Source organism: Lycorma delicatula, chromosome 1, assembly GCF_047948215.1.
Source record: "Lycorma delicatula isolate Av1 chromosome 1, ASM4794821v1, whole genome shotgun sequence".
Lineage (NCBI taxonomy): Eukaryota > Metazoa > Arthropoda > Insecta > Hemiptera > Fulgoridae > Lycorma > Lycorma delicatula.
This window is the reverse complement of record NC_134455.1, coordinates 198,056,516-198,075,942: the sequence shown is the minus strand read 5'-3', so window position 1 is coordinate 198,075,942 and position 19,427 is coordinate 198,056,516. Positions and strand designations below refer to the sequence as shown.

Here is a 19,427-nt window from a genome sequence, read left to right as displayed (position 1 = left end):
GAAGAAATGTCTGAAAATGGTGTGAAAGGTTTAGAAATACCAGAAATAATATCCATGATGAAGAATGTTTGGGGTGGCCCTCAATCACTCAGGACCTGTTGAAATGCATCGATGATGAAATCAGAAAAGATCGTCGCTCAACGATTTCTGATCTGGTCCTTCTTTTTCCTGATGTTTCAAAAGCTGTTATTAGTTGCATTGTTCATGATCATTTAGGCTTCAGAAAGGTTTGTGCACACTCGGTGCTGCACATCTTAATGGAATGTCACAAAAATCTGAATGGGATCTGCTTTGGAATTTTTGATGCAATATACAGCAAAAGATGATGAAATCTTTAATTCAGTTGTTACTGGCGATGAAACATGGATTTCGTATTACACACCAGAGAGAAAACGGCAGTCAAGTGAATGGCGTCATCCTCAATCACCAACCAGACCAACAAAGGTTAAGCCACAGCCATTTGGATGCAAACTGATTGCCACAGTTTTTTGGGATTGGTTTGGCATATTGTTGATTGATTTTATGCTACATGAAGCAACTGTAAATCCAGAAACCTACTGCAAAACTCTGTGAAGTTTCGGTGTTCCATTCAAAATTAGTGATGTGGGTGGCTGACTGATGGCATCGTTCTGCTGCACAATAATGCACATCCACACGTTGTGGGTCCAACACGTGATTTACTGAGAAAATTTTGATGGGAAATTTACTATCACCCACTATATAGTCCAGACTTAGCTGCTTCTGATTACCTTTTGTTTGGGAAATTGAAAGAATTTCATGTGGCAATTGTATAGAGAAGTAGTATAAAGTATGTAGTTTAAGAAAAAAAAAAATTATAAAGTTTTCATAATAAATTATTTTTACAATGAAGTAGGGTCTTTACTTTAGACATAACTCTCATATACTGTTACATTATAACAGCATATAATGCAATAATAAATTTAAGTCAAAAAGTTAATTTACCAGTACAAAATTTTCCAGTGCCATTATAACCAGTTTTACATTCACATCTGAAATCACTTGTTTCAGGAGTTAATAAACAGTAGGCGTTTGGATCACAATGCATCTCTGGTCCATTCATCTCACATGGATTCCAACATTCTGATTTACTTGTCTGTAAAATTAATAAATTAATTATTAAAAGCAAAAATAAAAAAACAGCATTAATTAAATAAATCACATTTTTAGAAGCAATAAATAGGATTTAAAAAAATAAAAGTAAACAAAATTTTGATGAAACAATAGTCACAGTTAACCGAACAGTTCTTCAATTTTTAATTAAAGTTTTACTTACCCATTCATTGCCTAAGCAATACTTATTGGTTATCAGGGATATTTTCGTGCTCTTGAAAAGATTACAAATGTATTGATAAAATCTGTATACATATATAAATATATATCCCCATAAGATGGTTGATATCCCACTCATCACACAGAAGAGCTTTTGTGGGAATCAGTTGTAATATCAAGAATAATAAGAGCTCTGGCTTGGATGGCACGCCCTGGGAGGCAGTTTAGCTTGTTGTAAAACTCGCTCTACAGTGCATAGATGGTGTATTCAACTATGCCATCACTCAGGAATGGTTTCCAGAATCCTGGAAGTCCTCCTGGCATGTGTACCTCAGGAAGGAAGGGAGACAAGGCAATGAACCAGGTTAGGCCAATGACAAAGTTAGGCCGATCTGCTTGCTCGATTACCTGACTAAGCTTTTTGAGAGGGTGCTGGTTAACAGGCTCAACCAAAGTGAAGGCAGCTGGCAGCCTTAGTAACCTCCAGTTTGGCTTTCATAAAATCAGGTCAACTGTAGTTCCCATATCTGGTAAACACCTGGGAGGCCAGATCGGGCTCAAGGCATACATTCAAAAATGCATTCAACAGTATATCATGGGGCACAATATTCCGAGCACTGGAGTCATGGTGTCAGGCCACAACTGAAAAGGATAACTAAGTGTTACCTCTTCAAAAGGTCGGCAAATGGTAGTTCTGCCGAGGGAGAGATAGGATCAAGATGCGTTGCGGTGTTCCACAGAGATCTGTGTTGGAGCCAAGACTGTTGAATGTCACGTATGATGAAGTCCTGTCTATCATGCTTCCTGTTGGGATAGCCATAACCATTACTGGGTATCACCAACAACTAAGCACTCATGGTGACATTGAAGTCAGAACAGGCAGAGATGGACACTAGGAATGAAGTAATAAACATTATTGTTTCACGACTGTAGATCAGGCTTCAGCTTTCGATGGAGAAGACCCAAGTGGTCGTACTATCTGGTAATGTAAGCAGACCCCAATTTCATTTAGAGTCAGTATTACGGTAGTCCGCCTTACCTTTGCAATGAATTACCTCAGGGTGTGGATGCCATGTTCCAGAGGCACATAGTAGAAGTGTCAGTCAAAGATGAGAAAACTGCTGCCATCATCGGTCAGATAATGGCCAACACCAGGGGGTCCCTGTATATCAATGCAGAGAGTCTTTTTCAGCTGGTGCTCTCAAATGTAATATATGGAGCCCCAGTCTGGCCATTACTCTGTAGAGGGGGAGTGCCCATGCCATAGCCGAGTGAACAGAGCTGTCTCCCTTCAGGTATGCTGTGAGTACAGGACCATCTCAGGCAACGCCGCCAGTGTAGCAGCTGGACTTGCGCCCCTGGAGTTTGTTTGGAAGAGGGAGGAGATGAGATGCATGTGGGAATGGGTAAGGTGGATGCAGAGGCATCACTTATACACAAGTGGCAGGAGAGATGGAATCAGTTGACAAAAGGCAGATGGATCTACAGACTGACCCCGGACCTCCAGAGATCTCTGCCAAAAAGACTGTGAACTAGGGTATGAGCTGATCCAGTTCCTTACCAGTCACATTGTTTTAAGGCACACTTGTGCATGTGAAATATGATTAGTGCAAGGTGGAAGATATCACATAATACAGAGTGTTTGTGTGCAATTGGTTCCTGCAGCATGGAGTAGCATGCAAGATAGAATTTGGCATTCTTACTCCAGAGAACATCATTAGGACTATGCTACAGACTGAATGATCATGGCACACAATGTCCACGATGTTGGTTAAGATCATCCAAACCAAATTGGTGGAAGGTGTCCAGGGTTGAACTACCAACGAGTCGCCCTTGGGGCAGGTCCCGATGCCAAGGTAGAAGTAAAAACATAAAACGAGTAGGATCCTGAGAAGTTTGAGGTGTGGGGCCAGCGATGAAAGTGCAGATGGAGACGAGACAGAAGGAGTGCTGTAATACCATGCTGGATAATGCCATAAGGAGGGCTTGGCATCCCATCTTGTGGAGAGTGAGTGGTTTTAGTATGTAGGCTCTCAAGGGGAGAGTCCCACATTTATGGAGTACGAGACCACATGATACCCATAAGAGGTTTCCCCTCCTCAAACAATGAAAAAGAAACTTATAGGTTAGTACATGAACTTAACATACAATCATTATACAATTATGTTTAAAAGTTGTACTTACTGCTGCTATCTTCTTGGTAATAGTATTAGGAGGACATGGTAAACAAACTGTTTGTTGAGCAGCAGGTTGATATGTACCCTTCTTGCAAGGTACACAACTGTTAAGTGTTACATTTAAGAATGTTCCTGCAACAAAAATATTAAATTACAATTGGTTCATTATAATCATACATTTCTGGGTATCATTATGGAAAGATAAACATTATTAGTGTGCTAATTTTAAGTTAGTCTAACTTGTGTCTAAATTTTAAATAAAATGAGTAAATAAAAATAAAAATTTGAGAAATTTATTTTGTTTCAATATTTTTGAAAAATGTTTCTTAAAAATTATTCCTCACCTCTAAAAAGTATATATTCTGTTTTTTGACCTAACACTTTCAATTTTTATTATTAATATATGAGAAAAGACATGCAGTACTTTGCCAACATTTTCATGATTAATTTAACAAGTAAGCTTGAAACAGATCATGAGATTTAGTATAGATATTTTCAGGTGCATGAAAATTTTCAATTTGTACTGCATAGTTGATAAACTTTTTCTTCTATACCCAGTGAAACAGAACTCAAGTTTTTAATTCTTAAAGCTAAGAGATTTGCATAAAAAATGTATTATTGATTTGAACCAAAAACACATTCGAATGAACATTTTCAAGGGCTTGCTGTTTTTAAGCAAAACAATTCAGATATTTTGTATCAATCCATAACTGTAGATGAAATATGGATTCACCACTACATTCATGAGACAAAACAACAGTCAAAACAGTGGACTGCAAAGGGTGAACCTGCTCCGAAAAAGGTGAAGCTGGTTCAATCAGCCAGGAAGGTGATGGTGACTGTTTTTTTGGGATAGTAACAGAATTTTTTTTTATCTTATCCTCAAAAAGGTATAACAATAACGGGACAGTATTATGCATCATTACTTGACAAGCTGAAGGCAGAAATTGCAAATAATGACCACATTTGAAGAAGAAGAAAATGCTTTCCATCAGGACATGCACCTGCTTACACTTTAAGGGTCGCCATGGCTAAAAGTCACGGATTGCACTTTGAATTGGTTGACCACTCACCGTATTCACCAGTTCTGGCCCCAAGCAACTTTTTCTCATTTCCTAACATTAAATTTTTGTTTAGAGGAAAGAGATTTTCATCAGACGAGGAGGTTATTGCATATAAAAACGCCTATTTTGCAGTTTCAGAAATTTTAAATACTACTAAATCATGTAAAGGGATGAGAGGACAACTGTTAATCTGATCAGATTAACAGTTACTCTAACATCTAAGTGGTAAATGGTTACTGGTGTTTACTGGAGAGGATAAGAAGGTTATTGTAGAAGGTAGCCAAATTTAAAATCTGGTTGGATAGTCTATATTGCCAAATTAAGAACTTATATAATATAGTTTTCCTACTACATATTTTATTGCATAAATATTTTGTTGAACATTGAAAAACACATTTCGTTTCACCATAGACGGGGATAGCTATTTCTTTAGACAATCTGTCAAAGACTTTCTTACGGCTATGATGCATGTTAAGTACTACAGGCAAAAGAGGTGTGAAATTAATAACATATATTATACAATTAGTCCTTGTGAAAAGAGTAAAAGTTATGAGTATGTCACATTCAACTTTGCATGCTAATGTGCAATGGATATGCAACTAAGAAGGCAACAAAAAACAATTTCCCTCCTTATTTTCTTATTATGCCTGACATGAAAGAATCTAGTCATTTTCTTGAACAGTTATGCTATATTTGTCTGTAACTCATGTTTCATATTAGGTTGCTTACAACTGTTTGGTTATGATACCTAACAAGCAAAAAATATCTGAATATTTATGTGTTCAGTCACCTAATATATCTGTTCATTGGAATTTCTTCATTTCCATCAGCTTAACTCTTTTTTTACTCTTAAATCTTTATACTTGATTTTTAAGTTCACAAAGAAGAAAAGCTATTAAAGAGAGATTAACTGCTATCCTGTTTAATAAGAATTAAGTATGGTATATGTTTTGAGGAAAACATTTCCTTTTTCAGCATTGTTACCTTAAACCTTAAAAACTGCAATTAAAGTTTTATGCAAGTAAACATATGGTATGTTTACTTGTTATACTTGGATTGATTGCAGAATCAATCCATACTTTCTCTGTAACTCTGTTTTGACATTTCAGTTATTTAAAATACTTATATAGACTTAAATGTCATGAAAATTTTACATTATTTTTATAAAGTATTCATCAAATACATAACTGCAAAGTTAATTAGATAAATATGCAAAGATCTATTCTAAATGAGGTGTTCAATACCTGGACTGCAGACCGGTAAAGAACATTCTTCCACAGTAGCTGCTCCTACTTTCGGAGTTGTACGTCCTGTAGGACAAGGTTGACAAGCAGCTTCTAAGCCTTGTGTTCTATATGTTCCTCTAGGGCAAGGCTCACATTCTCCTTCCAAAGCAAGTTGCATTCCTGAACTGCATTCATCACGACACTCCTATAATAATAAATTAAAAAAAAAAATTGTATTCACAAATTATTAAGATTAATTAATTAAACTTTGTTAATATCAGACTCTCCTAATTTGAATCAGGTAGGAAGAACAATTTAATCTTAATTATTCAGGTTTTAATTTCCAAAATTTTTAATTATTTCAAGTCAGACAAACTAATAGTTAAGTTTTTAAGCTAAAAATAATTCTTATTTACTCATTAAACTCACATGATTTGGTCTGCAATTTTTAAATCATTCATTAATCATCTACCAGTTCACAAAACTCAAAGATTCTTTTATTTTTCTCTTGTTTCACAAAACATTTTTAGAATTTTATTTTTAAAATAACAGAAAGCCAAATCCCATTTATAGAAAACCAAATTCTTATACTTTGTATTTCTTTTTCTTTATTCATATTTAATTGAAATGAATGTTTATTTTATTAGCAGCTGTTAAAGTTTCATAAACCATTCCCCTTGCTAATAGTAGTATATATTAAAGTCCAATTTTAAGATTTCTAAATAAGGACTTCAAAAAATATTTCATATATAAATATATATATAAAAAAATTAACAGATTACAAATATAACAAAGTACAAGTCTCTATCCAAAACTCTGAAAAAAAAAACACTCTAAGCAATTAGAAATTGCAAACTAGACTGAGCTACAATCTTACATCTGTCAAAGATATCACGGGAACTTAAAATAATAATAAGCAGCTAGCAGTCAAGGTTGGGATAGACAGTACTCTCTGTTGATGAAGTCATTAAGAGATAATTTATAGAAAAATTTATGCTAATTTTAAGTATCAAGATAAAAGCTCTTGAAAATGTTCAAATTGAAGAGGTTGGAGTTAGAAAGGGTTAGAGGGGTGTATAGTCATATTACTGAGCAATAATTGTTCTGATTCAGTCTTATGGCAATCCAAAAATATGCTGGAAAACAGGATTTTGCTTTTAGTAAGAAAGTTTTTGTTATTTTCTTACATGAATTTCATTTCAGAAAAAATAGATAACGATAAAATTTAATTTCTATAAAATTTGTAATAACCTTTTATTTGAAACAAGCATTTTAAATTATTTTGATGAATTTTTCTAGTCTGATTTTTTTTAGAACTAGAAACAAAATATACAAGATCACATAACGCAAAAAGTATGCACACAAACCAAAGCGTATATACTCATTAAACGCAATAACTACACTAAATAACACTGAGTGAACTGGATGCACATTCACTGCAGATACAGCAAGATGTCAGAGAACATAAAGAACATGGAAATATTGCAAATTAAATCAGAGTTAACTTCTGTAAACCTACACATCAAAACAGGATTTACATAGCATGAACATTTTACCTGAAGACAAAAAAAGTATATGAATCATCAAGTTACGTCCTTACATAAAAAAATTTATAAGTATGCTGTATATGACAAAAACAATATAATACATAAATTAATCAAGGTCATATACACTGATCACATACCACATTGGTCTCAACAACACTAAGACAAGCACCGTGTGACTGGCTTTATGCTTCTCGAGATCAATGTATGAAATTTATGAATTTTACATAATTTTGATGCTCACTTGCAGCTGAATTAAATGAATGTAAATTAACAAAATTAATATTGTTGAAAAATAATGGCTGAAATAGTATTTACAGTTGATTTATTATTCAGATATGTAATATTGTTTAAAATACAGGCTGATCTATATCAATATGCACTTAATGTTATAAAGTATCTGTAATTGAGTAAAGTGTTGCTAGGTTGTAGAAAAGAATAGTTTTTGGTAACATCTGAATTGCTTTACAATAATAACTGTTATAAAGACATTACTGAATGCAAATTGAAGGTGACACAATAAACAAATTACTTTAACTATATTTTTTTTTTTAAATTAACTTTTACATAGTTGGTTATGACCCAACCTATTATTTAAAAATTAACATTAAATTGAAGATGTAAGATCCAATATGGCAGACAAAAATTTTAAATTATAAAATACAATTTTAATTTTTATACCTATACATAACAGTATATGATTCTACTGTGTAGTTGTACCTAGTTTTGTAATACAAAGCAATTTCCAGACATTGAGTATGCACATTATATAGAATATATATTATAAATACAAAACAGTCAGTAAGCATATTGTTGTAAAAAACTGATCATAGGGCTTTTTTCATATTTAACAATGTAAAAAATATAAATTTATGAAATTTAAAAGTTTTGTGAAGTAAAATACAAGATAGTCCTTGTATTTAGGTCACAACAACGACAAGCACTGTGTCACTGGCTTTATGCTTCTCTTCAATCTCTGATCTCTAATTAATTAACGTATGAAATTTATGAATTTCACATAATTTTGAGATAGCTCCAAAACAATTCCATATCTTACACACAACAATATGAGACCTTGATAAACTGTTACATTGAAGTATTAATCAGTCTAAAACTATGCTCAGCTGATACCACATAAGCTATCAACATATTCATACTACTGTAGATATTTGTTAGTGATAACCTTGAGAAATTAGCAATTTTATTTATTTCATTACTATTGTTCTGCTTCTTGTTTATTATTCATTCTAAGATTCAACAAATCATACTTGTATTTTATTTATTTAACATCAATCCATTTCTACTTGGATTTTCATGGTTGAAAGTTAATCAATCTGACAGTTTATAGCTAATGAATGCAACTTTTACTGGTAAACATGTCTGACACATCAGATGTATATTTGATATGGACTATAAGGAGTCCCACTACACTATATTAAATTACTTCTTAAATATAAATTTAGATAAGATAAAATTTGATAACTATGGTAGGTGCACTTCTTTTAAGCTTTAAAATTTGAATCCTAGTTTCACATTTAATTTCTATACCTTTAATATCCAATTGTTTTCTGCCACTTGCGTAATATTACAATATTAAATTATCCAATACGTAAAACATACCTCTTGTGATACAGCCTCTGTTGTTCTCGTTGTTTTACCAAGTCCACAAAGTAAACATTTGAAACTTCCTTCACTTGGTTGGTAGAATCCATGGCCACAACTACGGCACAGACCAGCATCTTCATCATAATATTTGCCTGCTGGACACCGCTCTGACAAAAAAAAATTACTTTCAAATTACATTACTAAAAGTTGTTTAAATTATACATATTAGTATATATATACTATTTTTTTAAATCAATTCCTTTAAGTCTCACACTCCTCTGTATTATATACAAATATATTTATTTTATTAGATCAACAAAAGTACAGAATAAATAAAGTAGGATGGCTTACCTTATTCCACAAAATATGCAGGAATCCTTTTGCAATTTACTCGCATCATCAGCTACATTATATATTCATATATTCATCTCAAATTACATTACAAACTTCGTAAAATATAATACATGTCATGCATTTATTTATTTTATTTAAAATTTAAAACCTTTAATCTTTTTATTTTAAGCTTTTATTCAGTTAAATTAAAAATTAAAACAAAATTAAAAAATCAATTAAAATTAAATTGTGAAAATTTTAAGTGTAAAAACATGACATCAAGGTATAAAATCAAATTAAAATTTAAACATTTCTCTTTGAAAATATGTAAATACATATTCTAAAAGAAAAAAGTAAGCCAAGTGAACAATTTTTTCAGTAGAATATTCTGTAATTAGATTAATTATATGTTATGTTTGTATGTTAATGATATGATATTTTGTGGAAGCACATTTAATTACGATAGGACTGCGATCCAAGAAATTATGAATTTTTCTTAATTTTATGAAAAGTAATGTTTAAAAAAATAACAGTAAAATAGCTGACTAATTGGATTTTCTAGTAGCATGAATGATTTTGTTTTTTCCTTGTTGGGCATTAATAAATAAAATCAATTATTAATAAATTAATAAAATAAAATTAAATTAATGAATTAATTATTTATCAATTATTAATAATTAAAAAGACATATTAAATATTTTAGATGAGCCATAACTGAGCTTATATGACCTCACCAGTTGGAGAAAAGACATACAACTTGTACAATTGTTGAAAAAATATTAAAAATGTCTAACTCCCTTATTATTACTACTTGCTAAGTTTTTCATGATGTATTATCTGAAAGGTAATTACTGGAGGCTAAACAGGAAAAGAAAGAAGTTGTTCATGATGATCAGTGGTGAAAGTTATACCACACTATTAACTTTTAACAACAAGCTTAGAGTTGAATGCAAAAATTAAATAAAACAATTGAGTCGGTATTTTATTCACTTATGGTTCAAGATAAACATGAATCTTTTTGTTTTAGTCAACACAATTAATCTGAGTCCCATCTTTTCAAAATTCTCTTTAAATTATCTTTGCTTAAGTGTTTCACTTCGTAAGATTTTCCCTACTTTTTTTTTCATTTAAAGTCAACCACTCTTTTTTATATAAGCATTTCAGAAGTAAGCTTAAAAATTAAATGTTGAATTTATAAATTTAAAGATTCAGAGTGAACTATTTATATAAGACAAGTAGAACATCATATTTCATTCACAAAGCTTCAGACTTTAACAAAGTTACAGACTTAAATGTACAGTAAGTCTCAGTTCTGTTACTACTATAGTGACCCAATTCAGTTATGCTTGGATCAGATAAAATTTATATTCAGTTGTACTACTATTACTTTAATATATGTAGTGCTACTACTACTTTAAAAAGACAGTGAATTAATGAAGTGTGGTATATTATAGATTTACTATTTCAAGCTGATAGTTTGAAATTTTACAAAAAAAAAATTGGGTTTTGGTGACCATTTTCTTCAAGATCACAGTTGAGATCTCACAGACACAACTTAAATATTGACAATTTTCTGTGAATTCCATAATGTGTGTATCAAATTTAATTCTGGAAGCTAGAGTAGACATTCTTAAGAAATATTCTGACCCAACACCAAACATTAAATGCATTTCTGAGTATGATGCTGATTGCATTTGATATTTTAACACGTTTTTGGAAATCTCTACTTAGTTCAAAGGGTATATTGTTGGTCTCTTGTTCAACAGTATATTAGAAGTCCTATAAGTAAATTATAATAATGAAATTATTAATTTTTAATGTTGATGTTAATTTTAATTGATTACAATACCTGATAACAAGAAACAATACAGATATTTTCTTAACTTAAAAAAAAAAAATTTAATACACATTTTAAAATAATTGTTTACCTTTACAATGTGAAGCACTTCGTGCTCCTGGTGCAATTGTAACTCCTTGACGTCCAGCAATAGCAGGACAGACTGAACACTGTAACTGTCCTGATTCAGACTGGTAAGTTCCAACAGCACATCGCTTACATGATGCAGTCTCTTTATCATAGTAACTTCCAACAGCACATGGCACTAAAAAATAAAAAAAGCAGCACATATTTTAGTATAATTCTGTTTATTCTAATAATTACTATTTTGTAGTGTATGCCATGTAAAATACAAATGTGTAGATCTTGAACTTCATTTTGGTAACTTCATCTTCTTACAACATTTGGAATGTCTTTTGAAGACATGTCTCTTGGATTAGAATCAAAGTAGCAGAGTTCAAAAATCGGTTTAGTAAACTGAACCCCATTTTTCACTAAAATTAATCATTGGTGAATACAATTTCTAATTTCTATTTATTACAAGTTGCTGGCATTTGTTTGCCAATAACCTTATCAGTTTCCACTTGCCTTGATGTTTTGTCTGAGATAAAATAAGCATTGTCTTCATTTCAACCAGTTGGTTGCTGTTTATTGTTATTTATTATTGACTGGTTTTCCTTCTTCAAGGGTCAATAATTTTAGAAGAGATAAGTGATAGTTTGGCAATGTGTGTGATGAATTAACTCCTGTTTTTATTTAAATTTTTAGAAACATTACAATGTGAAAAATAAGTCAATTGAATTTATTTTCAGTAACACTTGGGGACAGGCAAAAATTTGGTATTTTTTCCAGCATCATTTCATTCATCATCTCATCTTTCTTGTTAAAATACATTCTATGGATATCCAAAGTCTGTCATATAAGGTATAAAAAAATCTGTATTATCTACTTGTTTAATAAAAATGAAAATTTTGTTGAATAATATTACTTCTAATTTAATTAATAATGTTCCAATCTATTAAAAACATGTTTTTAGGTTTATTATGTTATGAATGGTCTCAAATTTTGTTAATAACCACTTAATTTTTTTGTTTTAAATTACACGATTTAGTGATCCTATAAACATGACCACTTAAGTCCTTGTAAAATTAAAAGAACTAAGTAGTCCTTATAAAAGAATGAAGCATTTTACTGGACCTTGAACATAGAAAGATTAAGATACACTGTTTTAAATACTTTAATTAAAGCCTGACCTATTAAAGCCTATTCTTAATTTCAAACTTATTATAGATTGACTATAATAATTTTCAGCCAACCTCTGTCTTTCATCTGAAGATTCTGGGTTCAAATCTTGGTCATTTGTCAGGCTTGGCATTTTTCATACACTACAAAATTCATTTTTCATAAGTATCTCTAGTTGGACAGTTGCCCATGTCATTTTATTTTCTAAAATTAATGGATAAATAAATAACACATGGACAGGCTATCAAAGTTTAAATTGAGTGGGCACGTTTAGCCACAATTATGATTATCACATTGGTATCACTGGTAATGAGTTTTCAATGGCATTAATGAAATTATTATTTACAAATTATATGTTTTGTATTTTTTCAAATGAGCTAGTGTATCGCTGGTAAAATAGAATAATTAAAATAATTTCCTAGAAAAATATAACAATAAAAATATAAATCATATTTCTAAACAAAATTTTTCAATTCTTATTAATAATAAAGCGATAATAATTAAAGATTTCTTATTAGAAATAGATGATAATGAAATAAAAATCAGTCTGGGTGAAGACTTCAACAATTTTAGATTGTAAATTGATAATATACCATATAATAGTACACTTAAATCCCTTTCTAATGTTGACTTCTGTTTCCTAACATTCCTAACAAAACTAATTGGTACCCTAAATGCTCATAGTGTGTGCTAGAAAATCAACTCCCAGGATTAATATTTTCTTGAGTTTTGAACTGAGCTCCCAAAATAATATAATGTTTATAAACATATTATTATTACATACCACAGTCTGGAGCAACGACAACCTGACCAGAAGGACAAGCATAATCAGAAGTAAGAGTAAGAGAAGCAGGATCTGGTACAGTGTTTGGTAGAATATCATGGACATCAAGTTGATCTTCTTCCAAGATTAATTTCTCCAGTAGTCGTTGTACAGTTGATCTCTGATTTGTGTTTTGATGAATTACTGGATCGCTGTAGTAAAAAATGTTAATTTGTTTGACAAAAAGAATAAAATGAATGAAATAAAACATTGATAAATCATGAAAGAAACACAGACTTAGAGAATCATAAATTACCATAAATATAGATGCATTCCTTACAACCTGATGGCACAACAATTCCAGGAACACCTTTCCAGGTTTTTGACGAGTAAAATCTTACAAATTAAAGGATGTGATGAAAGATTAAGTTGCTCATCTAATCTATAAACCAACCTGATCATACCTCTCACATTTCAATCTATATGATTTCTTAAGGCTGATTATTCCTTTTCTTTAACCTCCTCTTATTTTCCTTTCATTTATATAATTTTTTTACACAGATATCATGGATACGGTATCAGGTATCACCCTGGCTCAACAACCTGATATGAAAACTGGTTATTCTTGATCATGGACTACTCAGGAATATGCTTTTATCTCATGTCAGGTTACCAATGCTGTGGCAATTATGGTGAAATACCATTCAAAACAGCCTGGTTGTAAAAATATCTAACACTATAAGAATAAATATTTCATAGTTTTTATAATCATCTGAAGTATCAGGTAAAACAAAATAAGTATTAAATTTGATGAACCATTTTATTAAATGTAATAATACTTTAAAATTATTGAACTGTTATTTGGAAAGACTCACTTTCACAATACTGTGACTTTTTCTCCCACTGAACAAAAACTTTTAATTTCTCTTGAAAACTTTTAATCATTTTTTTTTTTTAGCACACCTAATCTGCAGAATTTCCTTCAACGACCCGTTGAAAAACATGATGGTAATTAAGATGATGGTTTTTTATTTTTTTAGCTCCAAAAGAATTTATGGAAGAAAAAGTCCCAGTATTTTGAAAGCGAGTCATCTAAATTTAATAATTAAAAATAATCCACTGATTAGGGTCACCACTGATTCTGTGAAATTTTTTATAACACAATACATCCTGCATCCTGCACCCAGAATTGAAATTCAGTTAATGGAAGACTGGGTTTCCCATGGAACCATGGCCAATTAGTTTAATTCAATTCATCTTCGGTCAATGGTTTAATTAAGTCAATATCTTGAGGACTGGAAGACTAGAGACTGAGCAAGACCAACTGCTGAACTCATATATAATTGTGGCCTTTTTTGAGGCAACATAATTCTGGATAGAAGTAAATATGTAAATGGTTATGATAAATTGAAAACACAATAATCTATTCTGAAAAAGCTATTTTCTTCTAAAGATAGATTTCTGATCGAAACTACACACAGGCAAGTCCAGAAAATTGGATCTTTATTAATGCTGTACTGTTCATTAGCTGCCCATCAGAATAATTCTGTGACAACATAAAAAGGTAAGAAAAATTCTTTATTGTTGCAGTACAATGTAACATTTGTGAGGAATATTTTTCCAATATCAATTCTGTCTTTGATAAAAGAATTAATTTTTTTTTATTAAGATTAAACTATTTTTAAAGAAAGTTAAATAAGAAGAGGAAAACAGATTCTGTTTTATAAATAATACCCAAACTACAAAAATCAGCATGCAACACTTAGTTTTCTAAAAAAAAAATTATTAATAAAACTATCTACTAAGAAACGCAAACTTACTTGGTAGCAGGAAAAGATATTTGAACGGAGTACGTATCACTGGCTTGTCGAGCAGCCCTACAAAAAAGAATAGAAGAAAAGTCTGAGGTAAATAGACCACACCTCTTTTCACCATATAAACCAGAACATGTGATAAGATAAAATGTTTGCACTTAAATAAAATAAATCAAATTTGTGTGAATTTTGCTGAAAAGTGCAATGAAATTAAAAATATATGTATTATGATCAAGAATTCATTTTATATTCTACTTAAAATAACAAATTCATCGACAAAAATGATTTATATTTTGTTGATTAATTCATATAAATTTAGAAAAAGAAAATACGCAAAGCAAAAAGAAGTAAGCAGAGGATTTGGAACAATTATAAAATTCTTTTACTGTTGAGATAAATGTGTTAACTGGGTACTCCATCATTATAAGAGAATTGATAATAGCTCCTTTTAATAAACTAAAAATTAGCAATAGCTTCGTGTAAAAAAAATGTTTCTTAATAACTTATAAAGACTAATTAGTTCAGCAATTAGTCAAGTGCTTGTTATATTTCATATACATTAATTCATGTTAAAAATTGAAAAGATTTAATTGAATAAAGATAAAATTAACTATTTTGTTATAATAAACAATAATGTGATTAAATTTAAATATAAGAGCTAGCCTGTTGTAAACAAATTGCTGTTAAACTAAAAAAACTGCCAAGAATGTTACATTCTTATGCTGTGTTTTGGCAAGTCTTTACCTGATGTTTTCTTATTAGGATATTTATTTATCATAAAAACTAATCAGAGCTATAACAATAATTTTTTTGTTTTTGTCACCTCCTCCAGCTCTTACAGTAACCAATACCTTGCCTTAGGGATGAAGATACCAGGCAGCTAGAGGACAAGTATAGAGGGGAAACAGCACAGAAGAACAGCAAGAGCCATGGTATACTGTAAGACTTAAAAGAAAGATAATTAAGAAAGAAAATTCACAAAATATTTAAATATTTATACATATAATTTAATAAATATTTATACATATAATTTAATTTTTTTTTACTGTTGCTGCGGAATGGTTTGACAAACAAAATGCGCCAGACTCCAAACCTAAAAAAACTTCAGACAACAAAACAAACAGAGTCTAAAATTAAGAGTAAAACATGAACTTAAATGTACATTTGAAGTCTTGGTGAAAGAAGAAAAAATCAACTCACTTGATTACTGAGAATCAGTAATGGAAGATCTAGAAAATGGATAAATAGAAGAGTACACAGGAACAAAGAAGTACCTATCATAACAATATTTTAGAGGAAGTCTCAAAGAGAAGGGAACAGGGAACAGGCTAAGACTGTGAATGTGATTATATTAGAACTGAACATCGAAAAAATCTCGTCTAGCTGACAGCAACAGCAGATGGAAATGTTGCTGAGAATCATCATTATAATTGTAGAGTTTGAACTTATGATGAAGCCAGTGTAGAAAATTATTCTGCACAGATTTTATTTTATTGATTGTACAATTTTGTTCCCTACTCCATATCACCAAGCAATTTTCAAGAGTGCTTCAAACCAATGTGTTGAAGAGCACAATACAAGTCGCAGGGGTCTTGAAATGCCTTTGAAAGTCATATAATTAAATCAAGATTCCTTTTTGGCTTACTTTTAATTACTAATAATTACAATTTTCTTGTTAATTACATAATAATTATTTTTGCAAGACATCAGGTGAAATTTTAAACTTAAAAATATTATTTAATATTAAATAATTCTTCAGTGCTTTAATAAATAATTTCATAAAAAGTTATTTCAAATTCTTCAACAGTGTATTGCCTTTTTCTATTTTATATCATTCATGGCAGTGTTTGACGGGAGCTGTATGTTTGTAACAGGATATATCTTACACTGAATACAATGTACAAAAATTCATTCAGTTAGCATATAATTAAACTCAAATAGTTTATTAATTTGCTTCAGGCTAAACTTTTAATTTTATTATTAGGAATTATTTAGGGTTAAAAAGTAACATGCTGATAAAAGCCTGTAATTACTTACAATCATCTAATCAAGTTATCAAATGATTTACAGGGGAAAATTTTGGGAATGGACTATGAAATATAGAACAGAACAACATAATTTCAGTAGAGAAAAGCTTCTATCATTAACAAAAATTTATTAAAAGAAAATAATTTTTAAAAAAACACAAAGGTAAATACACTAATTTAATAATGTTAATATTGCTTTAACGTAATGTTAAATAATTATCCTCAATTTTATGATATTCCCCATATTAATGCTAACATGTACCCAAATAAAAATTAAAAGCAAGTAGTAGTCATAGAAAATTAGATAATTATTTCAAGCTTATTAAAAGGTAATAAATATCGGACAAGTAAAAGTTGATATAATTTCAAAACATTCTGTAACTCTCTTATATTATCATTTTCATTAATGAACCTCCCTTTATCATTTTTTATTTCTTCGTTTTCAATTTCTTAACTACCAATATCATTGAAAATAAAACATACTAAAACAATGGATAATAGTTGATATTTGCAGAAGGAATATTGCCTCTTAGGATAATTATAATAGTACAGAACAAAACAGCATTTACCCTTCCAATTACAGTGAGTCTTAACTTTTATGATAAGTAAACGTGAAGCACTGACTAAAAAATATGGTATGAATTGGACAAATTAAACTTTGCATAAGAAAAAAAAAGTTTTAAACTGGCCAACCTGATAAGTAAATAAAGACTATCATTTTTCATATTATTTTGTTTCTGGAATTTATTCAGTTTGATTATTAGTGAAAGTAGCAATAATATATTGAATAAATTCATAAAAAGGAACTAGCATACAAACCGTAAATTATATAGAACAAAATGAAAAGAACACTGGTTAAACCTGCTTTCAATTTGATGCTTGTTTTATGTACAACTTTTTATCAAAATCAAAATAAAGATGTATTATTTTAGCTAAGTAGTTTATTTTTTAACATCAATGTAAAATGCATACTGTTTTCTGTTAGTGCTTTCACATATTGGTGTGAATAAACTGTTTGAATTCAGTCAGTATATTATACTGGCTAGTTTTCTGAACAACTCCATTGCGTAACTATATATTTTCAAATACATTATTCTCTGTCAACATTAGAACTAATAACTTGAACTGTTTATTTTATTTAAGTTTGGCTGTCACTTCAAGTATGAAAATAAATATCCATTTTATTGAAGTTACAAGTGGATTCCTTTAAGTGATAAAAATGACAGAACCAGTACTCTGAAAGAGAAAAATTTCAAGCACTTTATTTACTTTTCTCTTATATAATTGGGCACCGAGTTCTAAAGCTATTTCTTAAATTATATCTTCCAACTTACAACTGCTTTTTTAATATCTTGCTTTAGAATCATAACAATGCAATTTTCCTCTTAACTCTTAACTGAATTCATCACTTCATCTAGCATCACTCATCATCCTTTTCTTCTTCTGTAAACCATTTTAATCAAATAACCAAACCATCCGAATGCCCCTTTCCCTAAAGTATGAATCAGAAGCTCATGCTTTTAATTTCCAGTTGATATGTTCTGAACTTATCATATCTTGTTTTCTGTGGTAACATCTACATAAACCTCATTTCAGCCAATAACAATCATCTTTCATAGTTACCCAGAGCTAGTTTAATTTTATATCTTGCACAATAAAATTGCATATTCTTAGCTTAGTTTCAATATTAAATTCTCATTTGTCGATTAGAAAACTGCACAGCTAGTATTGTATTTGACTGAACATGAGTTATCAATTTTTCTTTCAACTGAAAGAACATAAAAAAAGACTTAACGCAGCCAGCATATTTGAAGTATTACAACAAATTTTTGGTGAGAGAAAGATTAGCATACTATTTTAAAATGTCATCAAAAAAAGTTTTTTTTTTTTTTTTGTTAACTATAGTTTTATTTTAAAAAATGTAAAAATGTAGGTAAACGAAAGAGATTATTAAGAAATAAAACTGTCATAATATATTCAATTTTATGTATAACCGTAAATGCTAAAAATGATTTGTAAATTACAATAGCAGCTGAAATGTAGTGCATGTTCAGTTTCATGTCCTCCTTATTAATGGTAAATAAACTATCTAACTCTTTTCTTCTTACTTATGTAAAGCATATAAATTTGTTATTTTAGCTGAGTTCAACAGCTCTTTTATATTATATCTTTTTTCTTTCTAATAGTATTGTTAGTCTAAATCAATCAATAAAGGGTATAACTTAAAATGTTACACTAAATATAAATACATTAATTAATTATAATACTCTTTAAACATTAATATTGTATGTGTACACCATTTTAAACTTAACAATGTGAGATAATTTACTAATGATATAATATCTAAATAAGTGAAAATGTATCTAAATGTGTTATAAATTAAATATAAATAAAATATATATTGATCAAACTAACAAGGACTTTATTTAAAGATATTAATGATCCAGCAGCATAAGTTCTGAATAATGGATGATTCACTTAGGCAGTTATTCGAACCAGTGCACA

General features: G+C 30.1%; 1 protein-coding gene across 2 annotated transcripts in view; it reads right to left on the bottom strand.

Annotated features, from left to right (window-relative positions):
* uif (sushi, von Willebrand factor type A, EGF and pentraxin domain-containing protein uif) overlaps window positions 1–19,427 on the bottom strand; it is a 382,421-nt gene that overhangs the window by 30,494 nt on the left and 332,500 nt on the right. For both annotated transcript variants that reach the window (XR_012756945.1, XM_075370063.1), the window contains exons 55-61: window positions 14,902–14,958; window positions 13,103–13,293; window positions 11,168–11,341; window positions 8,922–9,073; window positions 5,776–5,962; window positions 3,475–3,599; window positions 964–1,114 (exon numbers count right to left, since the gene is read on the bottom strand). Coding sequence is in view for 1 of the 2 variants with exons in the window: in XM_075370063.1 (XP_075226178.1) it covers window positions 964–1,114; window positions 3,475–3,599; window positions 5,776–5,962; window positions 8,922–9,073; window positions 11,168–11,341; window positions 13,103–13,293; window positions 14,902–14,958 (1,037 nt within the window). In the remaining variant the exon portion in view is untranslated. The remainder of the gene's footprint in view (window positions 1–963; window positions 1,115–3,474; window positions 3,600–5,775; window positions 5,963–8,921; window positions 9,074–11,167; window positions 11,342–13,102; window positions 13,294–14,901; window positions 14,959–19,427) is intronic.